Source organism: Colossoma macropomum, unplaced genomic scaffold (assembly GCF_904425465.1).
Source record: "Colossoma macropomum unplaced genomic scaffold, Colossoma_macropomum, whole genome shotgun sequence".
NCBI lineage: Eukaryota > Metazoa > Chordata > Actinopteri > Characiformes > Serrasalmidae > Colossoma > Colossoma macropomum.
The window spans coordinates 30651-45699 of record NW_023495267.1 but is presented as its reverse complement, the minus strand read 5'-3'; the positions used below and the strand labels follow the sequence as shown (position 1 = coordinate 45699).

The 15049-nt window shown below is 37.9% G+C and overlaps 1 protein-coding gene across 1 annotated transcript; it reads left to right on the top strand.

Annotated features, from left to right (window-relative positions):
* The first annotated feature begins 1092 nt into the window (after nucleotides 1-1092).
* On the top strand, nucleotides 1093-10683 carry napab (N-ethylmaleimide-sensitive factor attachment protein, alpha b). The gene is made up of 11 exons (XM_036561648.1): nucleotides 1093-1276; nucleotides 2072-2151; nucleotides 2315-2431; nucleotides 2635-2681; nucleotides 4216-4293; nucleotides 5056-5111; nucleotides 5385-5469; nucleotides 7225-7329; nucleotides 7421-7489; nucleotides 9172-9222; nucleotides 9500-10683. The coding sequence occupies exons 1-11, from the start codon at nucleotides 1179-1181 to the stop codon at nucleotides 9599-9601; spliced, it is 888 nt and encodes a 295-aa protein (XP_036417541.1). The 5' UTR covers nucleotides 1093-1178; the 3' UTR covers nucleotides 9602-10683.
* Nucleotides 10684-15049: the final 4366 nt, after the last annotated feature.

Sequence of the window (15049 nt, the reverse complement as noted above, 5' to 3'; positions counted from 1 at the left end):
TATCATTATGAAGCGCTTGTTAATTAGCTGGTGAGTTGCATCAAGTGTATTTGGGCAAGGAGCGAAATTGTACGGTGTGGTCCCCACGGCGTGAACTGAGAACCGCTGCTCTAAATAATTACTGAAATCTGAACATGAAGGTTTCACAATCATAATACCATACTAGTGCAATACTCTTCTGGGATAAGATTTGGCATGAAACGTTGATCAAATGAAATTCAGCTGAATCTGCTCAATTCGCCTTCCTTGGATTCCTAGAGGGGAAATGAATGTTACATGAAGCAGTTAAACATGAGGTAACGGTTTGCTCTAACAACAAATTAGACACGAAACCATGTACAATAGGACTATAGGCCATGACCACATCCTCCACATTGGGATACCCTCATAGACCCATCTGCACAAGGGTCACCATATACGTCACATCGCCTACGTGGGGAATTCCTCGAAAAGAACTCGACAAGACAAAACTAACCTAGCAAGGCTGGGTTCATAGAGTAAATGCTGCCCCCTGGTGGTTTAGAAAACAATTTCATAACATTTAAATGATGGTTGCTTGGCTTCATCTAACTGTTCACGAACATGATCAGTTTTATAAATGCAAATGTACATTGTCGTTCTAAACTCTCCTGCTGTGCTGCGACTAAGCAGGGCGCATGTTACGCATTGGCACTGTCTTTTTTCTCTCTCTTTTTTTTGAAATGCCATCTCAGATTACGACCTTAAACGTCGCAAATAAAACTAGGGAACAAACACGTTATACCGTAATAAAAAAGTCGGTATAAAAAACACACAAATATAGGTATATTACATATATTAGCTATTGATAAGTAAGTTAGTGTTTCATAATTGCGGTAAATATGGAAAACTGGTGTACTGGTTATGTACTGGAAATCCTTTTTACTTGACCAGATTCATATGTAGATTTTCATAATTTCAATCATCCACCAGATACTTCACCCCCTCTATTACCTTTTCCTTTCTGTTTGTAAATCAGACGAAAAAAGAAAACAGAAAACTCTACAATCTCTACAAGTACCAAGATGTCTTTTACAGTGACTTTTCTTTTGGAAAGAAATCATCATGGTGGCCATCTTGAAAATGTTAGTAATGTTGTGTTGATGTGGCTCAGAATGTATCGCTTAAGTTTCAGCTAACGTTAGCTGTATGCAGAAAAAATGGACAACTCCGGTAAAGAAAAAGAGGCCATGGCTCTCATGGCAGAAGCCGAAAAGAAAGTGAAATCCTCTCAGTCTTTCTTTGGCTCGTTGTTTGGGTAAGCAGTAACTAAGCTAGCTAAGTTGAGTAGCTAATGTTGCACGATAGATTTTAATACAAGTTAGCAAATAGCGAACTACCTGGTAGCTAGCTAGCTAGCTAGGTGGCTAAAAGTGATCTGACGATCTGTAATAAACTAAAGCTAACTAAAACTATACATTAAACCCAGGTCATTTTCACCTGCGTGAGTACTCGTAGACACTTGCTTGTTGGAAGAAATTAAATAGTTGGGTGTCCTCTAACGTCTAACGTCTAACCTCTAGCTAACGTTAGGGCTTAAAGGCTAACCTTAGTAACATGTTACAGCTAACTTAGCTAGTTACATAGCCAGTGAACTTGATCCAAATTTAGACATAACGTATAGTTACCTAGCCAGCTAAGTGGTGAGTTATAAAGCTATTTCAAAAATACGTTCTAGAGTTGCTAAATATCTGGGTAGCTAATTAGTTCGTTAGCTCATTCTGTGCAAGCTAATGATTGATGGCCAAATTGTAAACATAGCCAGTCACCTGATTATATAGCTACATGTCGCAATGTTGCTAGCTAACGTTAACTGGCTACGTTTCACAAGTTGTGAACATACTAACTTAATAAATATTTGCATGCTTTTTTTAACTCTTCTGTGAATATTAACCAACCACCTAGTGACATTTAGAAATAGCTTTAATAAAGGTATGCTTTCTGGCTACAGGTCATAGCAAGTGTTGAGGTAACGCTGAGAAGGCCAAACTCCGTTTGAGGAAATGTCAAAATCTGTAAACCAGCATGCTCTTGTACTTATTTACTTACTTAGGGGCTCATCAAAGATGGAAGATGCCTGCGACATGTACGGAAGAGCAGCTAACATGTTCAAGATGGCAAAGAATTGGAGTGGTAATGAACAAACTTGAAACTTAGTTCTTTGAATGTATTAGTCTGACATGCTTTACCTTGCTTAGCAGTATGTCATACATTGCTTTTAAGTTAGGAATTGTAAGTAGTAATTCTGAAATATTCATGTGTAGTATCAAATGGAAAAACATTTTTTGCCTTTCAGCTGCAGGAAATGCCTTCTCCCAGGCAGCTCTCCTACACCTGCAGATGCAGAGCAAACATGATGCCGCAACCAACTTCATTGATGCTGGCAATGCATTTAAAAAAGCTGACCCTCAAGGTCTGTTATTCTTTTATCTCTGAAACTAATGTTAAATTTGTGTCCTGTGTTTATTTAAAAGCCACTATATAGTATTTTCGTATTCTGTCATCAGCAATATTGTGCTCTGAAATTGATTAGAATATGAGTTGGTGCTTTAATGAAAGCCTATTTTCTTAAGAGAAAATCAACTGTAAATCATCTGCATTCTATTCTTTCTGCAGAGGCTATTAACTGCTTGAATAGGGCCATCGAAATTTACACAGATATGGTAAGTCTTTGACCTTAATCTAATCCAAATTAAATCAGCTCCTATTTCCAGTCCCTCTACTGTATGGGGTTAATCTAACTTAAGATACCAAGTCTAGCTGTGTGTAATGGCAGTGACATCGTAGTTTTTGGTGTTGTTGCTGAGGTGTTGTACAGGTAATCAATTATGTGATATACAGCAATGCTCAACCTAATACAGTGCAGTGAATTAAAACATACAATTAGTTTAAACTGTGTTTCATGGTTATTTCAATCACCTGTAGTGAACAATTAAAAAAAAAAGTTGTAAACTGTAGCAAAGTTTTGGAATATGAAGTTGGCTATACTGATTATGAAAACTTGTATAGCCGCTAATACTGTGGTTTAGCCTTACATGTCTTTATGCAGAATTACATTGCGCTGTAATTACACTAAAGTAATTTGTTGTAATCAGCTTTGTTGTAATATTGCGTAACAGTCTAGGTAATAACATAACTCCGTAATAAAGTATTGGCTATTGTAATATTATCTTTAATCCATAATTTTGATTAATTAGATATTTAATAAGTGTCTGGATTTCGCATATTGACAGAGTGCTTTCTACCAATGTTTTGTATTGTATGCTGTCTCTGTTGATCTATTATAGTAATACTCTACCAATTAACTGAGTGATTGAGTTAGTAAAGGCCAAACAGTATATTTGTATTTACTTTTGACTGATTCCGTTTAAGGCTGTGCAGGATGAACAGTTCCCAGGGGATTGTACATGATTTGTGCAATGTTTGTGTCTTCTGCTGGTACTTGGTATGTTTAAAGGTAACTCACTGCACACATAGTACTTAGAAACTGAGCAGCGCTGGTAACACTGTGCACTGAAGCTAAAACCAGGTGTGAATGTGCATGGTAGGACAATATGGTCAGTCTACAGCCTATTACACAAAAAATCATCGTATTAACATTTATACCTAGTAATTGTATACAGTCAAACAGAGTGAAGTTGTATAGACGGATTTTGGTAGGAAATGTTGACTCTTTGCCTCCGTTTAGCTGGCCTTCGCATCTCCACCCGTAATGAGGAAGAAGTTGTGATTGTTTAAAACAGACTAAAATCACACAATGTAAGTTTGGTGGGAATATGGAATGGCAGAATGTTTAAATTGACCAGCGGCTTTCACTGCGTTTGTTCATTAGCACAGCAGCGACAATTGGCTTATGTCACACAGTATCAGCAGGAAACGGAATGTTGGTATTAGTGAATTTTTATGAGTACGACTGTGAGTAAAGAGTAAACAGAGCAAGGAATTGACCTGATACCAGTACTGGTGTCGATGCATCCTAACTTTTGGCCCCCATAGTAAATTACAAAAGGAATGTTCTTTTCTTGTACAAGCCATGTAGACACCACCAGGGGGCACTGTGTAGTTGTCTTAACTGTCTCCTTGCTTTTGGACAGCTTTGATTTTGCCAGAAGTAATGTGACCAAAGCGTCTGTGAAATGTAACACAAGTTAACAAAATTTCCATTCCAGTTTATTTATAATTCTTTCTTTATTGTAGGGTCGCTTTACAATTGCAGCGAAGCATCACATCACCATTGCAGAGATATATGAAACTGAACTAGTCGACATTGACAAGGTAAGATGTATTCCATTTTAGTGGCACCTTTATATTCTGCTCTGTGTATTGGAGTGGTAACTGTGATTTAAAGGGGGCAAAGGGGTTGGTCATGTAATCTAATATGTCTATTATATGTCACCCAGTTGACATTTGGGCTAGTTATATTTGAGGAACAGGGAACAAGCTTACGCTGTATAAACAATAGGCTGAAACTACATTTTATCCTGAAGTATGTTCAATTTACTATTCTAAGAACAGTTTTACAGTGTATGACCAGATAGGCCAACTGATTGAAGTGATGTTGGCTTGTACAAGCATGGGTGGCTCCCAACAAAAACTGTAGAGTTACAGCAGCAGCAATACATCTTTTGAGGAAGAAAAAAAACATTTCGTAGAAACTGCTTAAATCAGAGTTACATCAGTAACTACATCAGTGCGCACTGTTATTCTTAAGGAATGTCATAATACATTAGGAGTATGCCTAAAAGACTTTTTAAATCATATTAAAAAAAATTTATTTTTCCTGCAGTTGGCTAAACAAAATGATCTTGCACCATAACGATTCTTTCAGCGATTAGCAATGATTTGTCTAGTTCATTGGTTGAGAACTCCAGTCCTAGAAGGCCAGATTTCTACACAGTTTGGTGATCTTTGTTTTGGGTTTTATTAAGTGAAATGAAAGGTTTTGTAGGAAACTTTAAATAAGTGCATATAAAGTGTGGGTAAGTCATAGCTAAGGGAAATGTTGCATCCATTCCTTAATGCATTTCTCTTTTTTAGGCCATTGCTCACTATGAGCAAGCAGCTGATTATTACAAAGGAGAAGAGTCCACCAGGTTAGCAAGTCATTATTAATTGATCACTGTAGTTTTTATTACAGAGCACAGTTTACCTCGGTACTGTGAGTTATTTATGAATATGCTCAGAGTCTTGGAATTTGGAAATAAACATTTCCATTTTTATTCAATTGTTTGTTTGTAAATCTGATTTAGAATCTCGTAGGAAGTACAAGTTGTGTTTTATTAAGTATTATGTTTTTTTCATAGTGCCAAATGTGCTAATTTAGAAAAGTTGTTAACCAGGGCATCTTTCATCTCTTCTTTCTACAGCTCGGCCAACAAGTGTTTGCTGAAAGTTGCCTCCTATGCTGCTCAGCTAGAGCAATACACGAAAGCAATAGAGATATATGAGCAGGTGCGTGACCTCTGCAAGCATAAGTTAGAGCTTTTAGTTAGAAATGAGTTCTTCTACCTACAAGGAAGAACTAGGGCCAACTAAGGCTAGCTGATGATCGCCTACAGTCAGCTCACCATCGCTCTCATCTACCAGAAACATTTGCAAAGATTATAGCTCAGGGCCAACACACAAATACTTAATCTACCTGTGCAAAAGGGAGCATCTCTCTATAGCAGGAGCTACAGTAATCTGTAAAACTTCGAAATACAAAGTAAGCAATATTTTGTTTGAATATCCTGCTAAAGCTAAACCTATAGTGTGAAAGTAAACAACTGTTAGTGGTACTGGGTGGGTAAAAAGGTTACTCAAAAATGAAAGTTTGTACATTAAACAGAAATAATACACGTTCATAATTACATCACAAAAAGTAAAAAAAAAAATGTGTGAGTATCCCATGGTTTAATTTATGTTGGTGTGTTATTAGAGAACCTTCAGAGTTCTTGTGTGTCTGTTTTATTTTAAATATTTTCTTGTCGGGAACATGATATTCAAGTACTGCTTTTTTAAAATTCAGACACTCGTATAGCAAAATTAGAGATGCAGACCCACTTTTTCCCTTCTGATACTGATACCTGGTCCTTAAGTACTGGCTGATACCGAGTACCAATACTAATGCTATCTAACCCAATTACAATTACATTTTTAAAATATTTTATTTTGGTAAAATCTATGTTCTGCATCACAAATGAAACACACTTAGCTTGACTAGATAGCATTTACTTGTTGGATTATATTATATGAGTAAAAAAAAAACACTTTTGTGTATTTACTGCATTTAATTAGCATTTTATATTATATAATTAGTAATAAAAACCTTGTGTAACAACTTAAGTACATGTAAAATATCTTTTATAAACAGTGAAAAACTGAACAGTATACAGATAAATCTGTGGTGTGTACACATCAGCACACAGCAGCTTCTCTGGCTCAAAAACAGCTAAATGTTGTTTCACATCCAAATTTCTCAAGTCATTTATCTCATGTGTCTCATACGTGGTAGTGATAAAACATGCACTGGTGCTGAAAAATAAGGCTACTCTCTGAATGTGTACCCTCTTGAGAATGCCATTTGCTCGCTTTACTTTTGTTTCGTTTCTCTTTTTGTGCACTTATTCTTAACTCTCTCTTACGGCTGACCCCTAACGCAGATGCTCAATAGGCCAAAACAGTGCTAATGAGGATGGACTAGAACCCACAGTGAGAGACACACTGCACAAACTACAGGCAACCATTGGTGACACATGGCCTGACTGCGTTCTACGTTCGACTGTCTGCTTTGTGTGTCAGGGCCCAAATTTATTTTACTGTTCAGTTTGTACTGAGTAACCAAAAAGTGTTCTGCAGTAATTCATTACAATTTTTGCAGTCAATCATTTGAACAATAAGAAATAAGATGTGAATTGTGTGGAAAATCAAGTTGGCATTTATTGTAGTTGGTAAAATTGGGAAAGGTTTAAATGGGTCAGATGCCACAAAATTAAATTTTTCCTGTTGTGAATGAGGATCTGATTTTGAATGGCAACTTTATTCTCAAGTTTTAACTTATTTAACTTTATAAATAAGACTAAGTTTAACTTATCAAGGATCACATTTTTGAAAGTGAAGCAGCATATAAATAATGTTTTTTATTTTTCTAGCACCAGATCATTTGTACATTGCAGTTAAAAAAAAAAGTCATACTGTCACACTCTCTGTGCATTCATCTGTTTGCAGGTTGGAACACATGCAATGGACAGCACTCTGTTGAAATACAGTGCTAAGGATTATTTTTTCAAGGCAGCTCTCTGCCATTTCTGTGTTGATATGCTTAATGCCAAGGTACATATATGAAGCCTTTTCTTATTTGGTCAGCAGCTATATCCCTTTTTTATATTTTATGTATGTCTAATTTTGTTCTTCTCCCCGTTAGCTTGCACTACAGAAATATGAAGAAATGTTTCCAGCCTTTTCAGATTCACGTGAATGCAAATTGGTCAAGGTAGGGCTTCTAGAAATTCTTTACTGATCTAGATGGTAACCATATCCTACTCCAGTAAGCTGAAACAGCGTGCTGCACTAGTTAAGATGCTTTAGTCTAATCTCAAATTGTGTATGTGTATGAGACATCACACCTGTGGAAAGACACCTCAGAGCAGATAGGCTTTAATGTTTCTAGTGTAGCTATCCTCTGCATGCCTCTTGAAACAGGAGATTCTTGGTTGTGTGGCACGTTCACTGCAAAGAATAAGATAAAGGATAAAAATAAAAGTGCATAAAAATACCAAAAATGCATAAAAGAGGCATAAGTGACTAAAAGAATGTGTCGCTTTTGTGCCATCTCCTGTTGTGTTATTTCAAAATTAACAATCAAAATAAAAAGTTCCCTTTACTTACAGTCATCAAATAAGTGAGTGTAATGCAAAATTTTGAATCAGTCATTTAATAAGTGTGAAAATGTCTATCTGACAGCAGTTCCTAAACGTTAAACATACTGTCTACCACATGAGAGGAGCTGATTAGCATTAGCATGGTGTCAGCTCTGCTCTCTACAGAACTGGTTTGCTTTTGGTTACCTGAAATAAGTTTAGACAACGAAAACTGTCTGAGAGGCAAGTCGAGCACCTGGTGTTGGAGTGACAAGGACAAAATTGAACCTATTCTGTGGTGTTTGTAGCGTGTTAGCAAAGGTGATGAAAGCTTAGGTACCAGGCTAAAAGTGCAAGTGATATAGGAGTAAAAGTGTTCTGTGGTGTGTGTAGCTGTTACCCATCACTGAGCCACAATCATTGGTCCTGATTTAGCAGCCCATCAGATAGAAATAGAAGCCATAACTACTATGATACAGCTGTGAGAACCATTAGACTTTCTAGCAGACATTTTTAGTTGAGAATGTTGGATGTTTTTGTCTCGGGCTAAGAAAAGTTGAAATGACTAGAGGATTTTTAGTGCCCGATGAAGCATCTTTTTTCTGCCTACAGGCATGTTTCCTGATCCTAAAGAGCTAATGCATCATCCTAACTGAAATACATGGGGAGATTTGTATTATATTTGTTGTTACCCTCTAGTGTGCAGGCACCCTAACAGAATCCGTTGAGGAGCAAGCGTAGGGGCTGTGGGGTAGGTGGGGTCCTCAAGTGATTAAAAACGTCTTCAGTGTAAAAGTCTTCCCATATGTGTGTGATGTTAAGTGAACTTTCCAAGTAGCAGAGCACTGGTTCTAATAGCTCTAATAGCTTTAATGTGGGTGTACAGTAACTTTAAAAGTCAACATTGCATTGAATCATGGAGAAACTAGTGCAATAAGCAGGGAAAAAAAACAGCCAGGCAGAAGTGCATTGCCAAAGGAGGCAGGACGATTGTGATAGTGTCAACAGTTAAACATATTGAGTGCCATCCTTAAAGATATTTTTTGAAATATACTATATCTTTAAATATATGTGTCATTTTAATGACATGGTGTGGTAATTTATCCTGCATTAAGTTAACATTAGCATTAGTTTATATGCGCTTTCCAGTTCAGCTTCATGGAGATGGAAAAAAGCTGACATAATTGTGCATCATAAAACATATAACATAGCATAATCTACAGAATTTAAAATACTAGAAAAAAATTGTTGCTGGTAGTCCTCTTTGGCACCAGGTCTAAATGTTCAAAACGTTACCTTTTATTTCCTCTCACAGAAACTTTTAGATGCCTATGAGGAACAGAATGTTGATGCCTATACTGACTCGGTATGTAAGCCATTTGATCACATTTTATAAAATCTTCATCTGCTGAAACAAGATGTAAAGTGGAGCTAATTAGTATTTTCCAACCTGGGCCTCAGGTCTCTGCCTCTTTAAAAAAATAAATAAATAAAAATGAGAAGCTTAAAAAAGGCAGAAGTATCACAGTTAGACAACTGCATATGGAAACACCTTTGTTTGCCCAAAGTTTCATTGAAAATTATGTATATTACAGGAAATACATTAATACATGATCTCCCTCTCTTTTGATTCTTCTTTTCAGGTGAAAGAATATGACACAATTTCACGACTGGATCAGTGGCTCACCACCATGCTGCTTCGTATCAAGAAAACCATACAGGATAATGAGAGTGACCTTCGTTAACAGTTTTCTCTTCCTTCAACTCCTTGCCTTCTCACCAGTGATTTCCCTTCCCCTTTCCTCTTATTCTTTGGCCTTCCACAGTTTTACTTTCGTGACTGTTATGGTTGGCTCGTTCTCATCTTTTGCCTTGTTATCCCCTTATCAGCAGCTCAGTGACTTTTGACCTATGTGCTTTTTCTCAGCCCAGGTTCCCTCTGTCTTAACTTGAATCAGGCATGGATATAGGCCTATGTTCACACTTTAAAGAACACTAAGAAATGAGTGGCCTATTATTTATATGAGAGCAAAGGAGGAGTGCCTTAGAACTGGATACAGTTGCAGTATGATGTGGAGTGCTGTGCACACCTTGCTTAAAGAAAGTAAATGCTGTGGTTTCATGCTTTCTGTTGAGCATGTTTATTACTATGCACAAAAGACTTTTTTGTTTATTCTACTATAGCTTTTTTCATAGTGTTAAATTCTGAGCAATAAATGGCATTTTTACCAGATATACCATTATAAATTCTAATAGAAATAGCTTTTCTCTGCATACTTGTCATGTCATTTCCCTGTCTATGTAACCTCTAGGTGATCCAATGAGATATTCTATTTCTTTTTTGTTTGTTCATTTCATAGACCTTAATGTTATAAGTAGTTCTGTTAACAGTTTTCAAAAATCAGTGGAAGTAATTAAATAAATGAAATGCACACATTTTGTAAAATTGTTATACACTAATGCCAATGTTTAATACATTTAAAACTTACAGGTTACATGTTCTACTTTGTGACATGGAATATTACTGTGATGAAATGTGTAAAGGCCTGTTTCATGGGCAGCTAGAATTCCCTGCAATTTCATGGTAAGAGGTGGCATTCCTTGCACTTCGGTAGTGGACCACGCCTGTCGACCTGAAACACAGCCATCAAATCCCACCACCACCTCCGCTTAACTTTTTCATGTTAATGCTAAGCAAATGTTCAACTTTTCAGTCGATTTGGTTATGAAGTGTGTGATTACTGATCCATTGACATGGACTTTAATGCCATGCTATCTCATTATAGATTCTGAAACCATTAAACGTTTTATAATTCTGAGCAAAGACCATTACGTGTCAGATGAGGAGAAGAGTTAACCAGACGTTATCCTTGGTCTGTAAATTTTTTGTTAACTAACAATGATTCCAAAAAAAACACTCTACTTTGCTCATTACTTTACAGCATTTTCCATTGTAGCAGATTTTCCACCAAAACCTATAGTCTTTTGTTGCAAAACCAAAGTAATATTCATGTATTTTGGAAATTCATTTTATCTGCAGTGGTAGTGGTCAAACCAATAGTTTTGGTGTAGTTTGAATGTTTGGTATCATGTTTCTTTTTTATTTTATAAAAAGTCTAGATTTAAATTTTCTACACAGAAGGTACTTTTGTATGTTTTCCTCAATATTTAAAGTACACTAATTAATGTGGGCAGTTTAATTAGTGTGTTTGGCTGTTTCAGCCAAACAGGTCATACTAAAGAGCTCAGTGCTAAAGACTTTGGCTCTGTCATAGGATGCCACCTCTAAACAGGTCAGTTTGTCAAAAGTTAGTTTGTTCAAGACCAAAAACATCAAAATTTTTGTGAGGTCTGTTGTGCCACGCTGGCGCACATGTTAATTATATATTAATTATACCAAGTACTAACTTCTATGTTTATACCCATTTCATTTGTTCGTTTTCCTCCATTTTCAAATAGACTGGTATTCTGTTTCCATAAGCTAATTTGACTCCAGTTAGAATGTTTAGTTTTATTTAGTTAATTATATATTCATTTACAATTTATTTTTAGCTGAAAATTCATGTTAAGGCCTACGTACTAAATTGGTTGATTTGATTGTTGAACCATGTTTCAAGTTATTTGTCATAATAAATTGAAAATTAAGTTTACATTTTTTGTTGTTCAGGTAAACCAAGTTACCTTATATTTAAACAATAGAATTTGGGGCTGTTCAGATGCCACTAATTTAAACGGGAGCAGGAAGCACTTACTGGGAGGTAGGTAATAACCATGTAGGGTCTATCTGGCTATTTTTAACACCAGTCAGTAAATGCCTTTCATCTACCTTTGTCTAGTAGAGGGGGCTCTGTCATTCAGAATTGCATTACAAACCACAGGTGAACGTGTATGCTCAGAGGTATCCCCAGGGACAACAGCCACAGCCACAGCTGGAGGTGCGCTCGGCATGGGTACCCCAATTCCTTAGCTGGGAGAGGTCTCTGTGCATGGAGAGTTCCCACAGAACACCCTGCACCAGAGACAGCAACAGAGGAAACCATGGCTGATATGGTCTTCATGGGGCCACTAGAAGGACACAATGTCTTTCCCTCAAGACTGTCCAATAGTGCTGGAATGAGGGGTAGTGGAGGGAAGGCATACAGCAATTCCCTTGTGCACCATAGTGTCCTGACCCAATGGCCTGCAGTGGGTTGTGCCACGTAAAGTTTGGCGGCGTACATAACCTGGTGCCACTGTAGTGGTTCATATGATAAATTGCAGACAGGTTGTCTGAGGGCTGTCTGGCACTCTGAGGAGAGACGCACTCTCACTCGTCTGTGATGCTCTGGATCCAACCCGAGGCTTTTCAGCCACATCTGGTAGGGACGAACATGAAGCATCCTCAATGCAGCTACTTGTGCAGCAGCTGTGATTAAGCCCTGAACCTGTAGTTTTGGATAAGTCGCCTCTGAACCAGCTTAAGGTGGTGGATAGACGATAATCGCTTGAGCCTGCTCCTGGGGCAACGATGTTGTTCATATACCAATAAGTCAACTGCAATGTGAGGAGTTGGCTTTTCTCCCAGTTGCCAGTGAAACCAAAAACCCAAGCATGATTCAATAATCTGCATGGCCCTGTCAGTGCCAGTGTTCTGCAGCATGCTCTGCAGCACGAGAAGTGATGATGGATGGCTGAGAGGGTGGCGGCTTGCTCCCGAAGGTCCAGTAACTGGGCTAGATTGTGTTGATGAATGACTCAGTCCAAGAAGCGAGAAGGAAGAAGCTTGCCGTGTGACTTGAGTATAAGCTTGACTAAATCACATGCTGGTGTCACAAGGTGACTATTTGTCATACTTTCTTGGTGGCACAGCTAGAGAGCTATCTAGTTGGTTAGAACGGCCCCTGGTGGTCAGGAGCTGTGAACCATAATTTTGTTTTGGCATATTGTACAGCTCTAAGTTTTCTTCTCTGTTTTCTCCAGGTGTTTTCTAAAACTTGACATTGATTGGCAAGTTATGGATGACATGGTGCTCGCTTGTAGGTGCTCAGTACAAAACTTCTCAACTTAAACAAGCAATGTAAAAACACATAATGCATTGCCCAGGTTACAGGAGTGCTTTTCAATCACAGTGTGCGTTGCTTCATAGGCAACAATGAAAAGAAGCCCATTCAAGAGAGTTTGATAAGGTGTCCTCTGAACACCTACTGTTGATATCAGTGGCATTCCTACTTGAATGTAGTGAAGTTATCCACTATGCTACACAATTATCATATTTTGATGGCCAGAGAGAGCATCTAAAGTTGTTTTTTTGGTGGATTTGTTTGGTTGAGTTCTTAATTCTGACATGCTGTATCTATGTTAGATTAGATTAATTAGATTAAGTGACCCTTATTAGTCACAAAGGCAGATTTAGCTAGCTATTATTAAATTGGTATAATAACCAAATTGCATTCGTCTTTTCTCAAGTTTCCAGGTGATTTCACTCATCTTAAAAGGGCATTTCTGTGAGCATTCCTGCACATATGGACATTGATCTGATGAAGCTAATTCGATCTATGTAAATACCACAGACTGCAGGCACTTCAAATTATCTCTTAATAGACTTGGTGTTAAAATTGCACCACTCTACTGCAGCTATCACTGAAACTATTTCTAGATCAGTTTAAAAACTTGAGCAGTGGGGTGAAAGAAGCTATTCATCTGACACAGAGCTCAGCTATGCTGAGGCTAACACAATAGCCTTTTGCAATTCACACTTCCTTGTGCTGTTCCCATTTCTGTGATTACTGGTTTTCAATTTTCAATTCATGTTGTGCTTGTGGGAAAGCATTTAAACCTGTATTGTCAAATAACAATGTACAAGCTGTGAACATATTCCTTCTAGAAGAAAACACTCAGACTGAGAAGGAAAATGACCAGAATGTTCTTATCAACAAGGTCAATGCAGTATAAGATCCTCATCTTATTACATACTATGGCTTATTATTCAGTAACTACAGGGATTTCATTGCAAACTGGCTGAGCTATTCTTAGGTCATAGAAGTATGTAATAAAACTTTGGGCCTGCCAGTGGGCCCTGACCCTTTTCGGGGTTCAGGACACCCACACCAGAAAATGCATATCAGATCTGGGAAAATATATGAGTGAATGTCTGTTAGATAAACACAATGCATTCAAAGCAACATTATAATAATAGTATTAAAATTAAATTAAAACACAATGCAGTCAGACAAGTACCGTTCTCCTGGCAGCCGCCAAACCCAGACTCGTCCATCGGATTGCCAGATGAAGAAGCGTGATTCATCACTCCAGAGAACACGTCTGCACTGTTCAAGGGTCCAGTGGCAGCGTGCTTTACACCACTGCATTCAACGCTTTGCATTGCGCTTGGTGTTGTAAAGCTTGGATGCAGCTGCTCGGCCATGGAAGCCCATTCCATGAAGCTCTCTACGCACTGTTCTTGAGCTAATCTAATCTAATCTAAGGCCACATGAAGTTTGGAGGTCTGTAGCGATTGAATCTGCAGAAAGTTGGTGATCTCTGCGCACTATGTGCCTCAGCATCTGCTGACCCCGCTCTGTCATTTTACGTGGCCTACCACTTCGTGGCTGAGTTGCTGTCGTTTCCAATGGCTTCCACTTTGTTATAATACCACTGACAGTTGACTGTGGAATATTTAGTAGCGAGGAAATTTCACGACTGGACTTGTTGCACAGGTGGCATCCTACCACGGTACCACGCTGGAATTCCTGAGAGTGACCCATTCTTTCACAAATGTTTGTAGATGCAGTCTGCATGCCTAGGTGCTTGGTTTTATACACCTGTGGCCATGGAAGTGATTGGAACACCTGAATTCAATGATTTGGATGGGTGAGTGAATACTTTTGGCAATATAGTGTATTTAGGTTTTTAGTTCTCAGTTTGTTTCTCAAGTTGACTCATTTTTAATTTCGCACAGCAAAAATCTGAGCTTTTCTAAATATTTTCCGTAGATGTGCCGTTGTATTTCTGTATGTTTTACCCTATATGGTTTCTTATCATATTCTTCTCGTAGGACGCCCTCCGCATAACAGCCAGTCAGAAAGCAAAATGCAAATATAAGTTTTGACATCGCCCATCCTCCGTACGAGGCGGCAACTGTTTGCTTTTTCAGAACCTGAAGACAGATGGAGAGACCGAGAATCAGAGTATATCACATTGCCAAATGCCTTTCG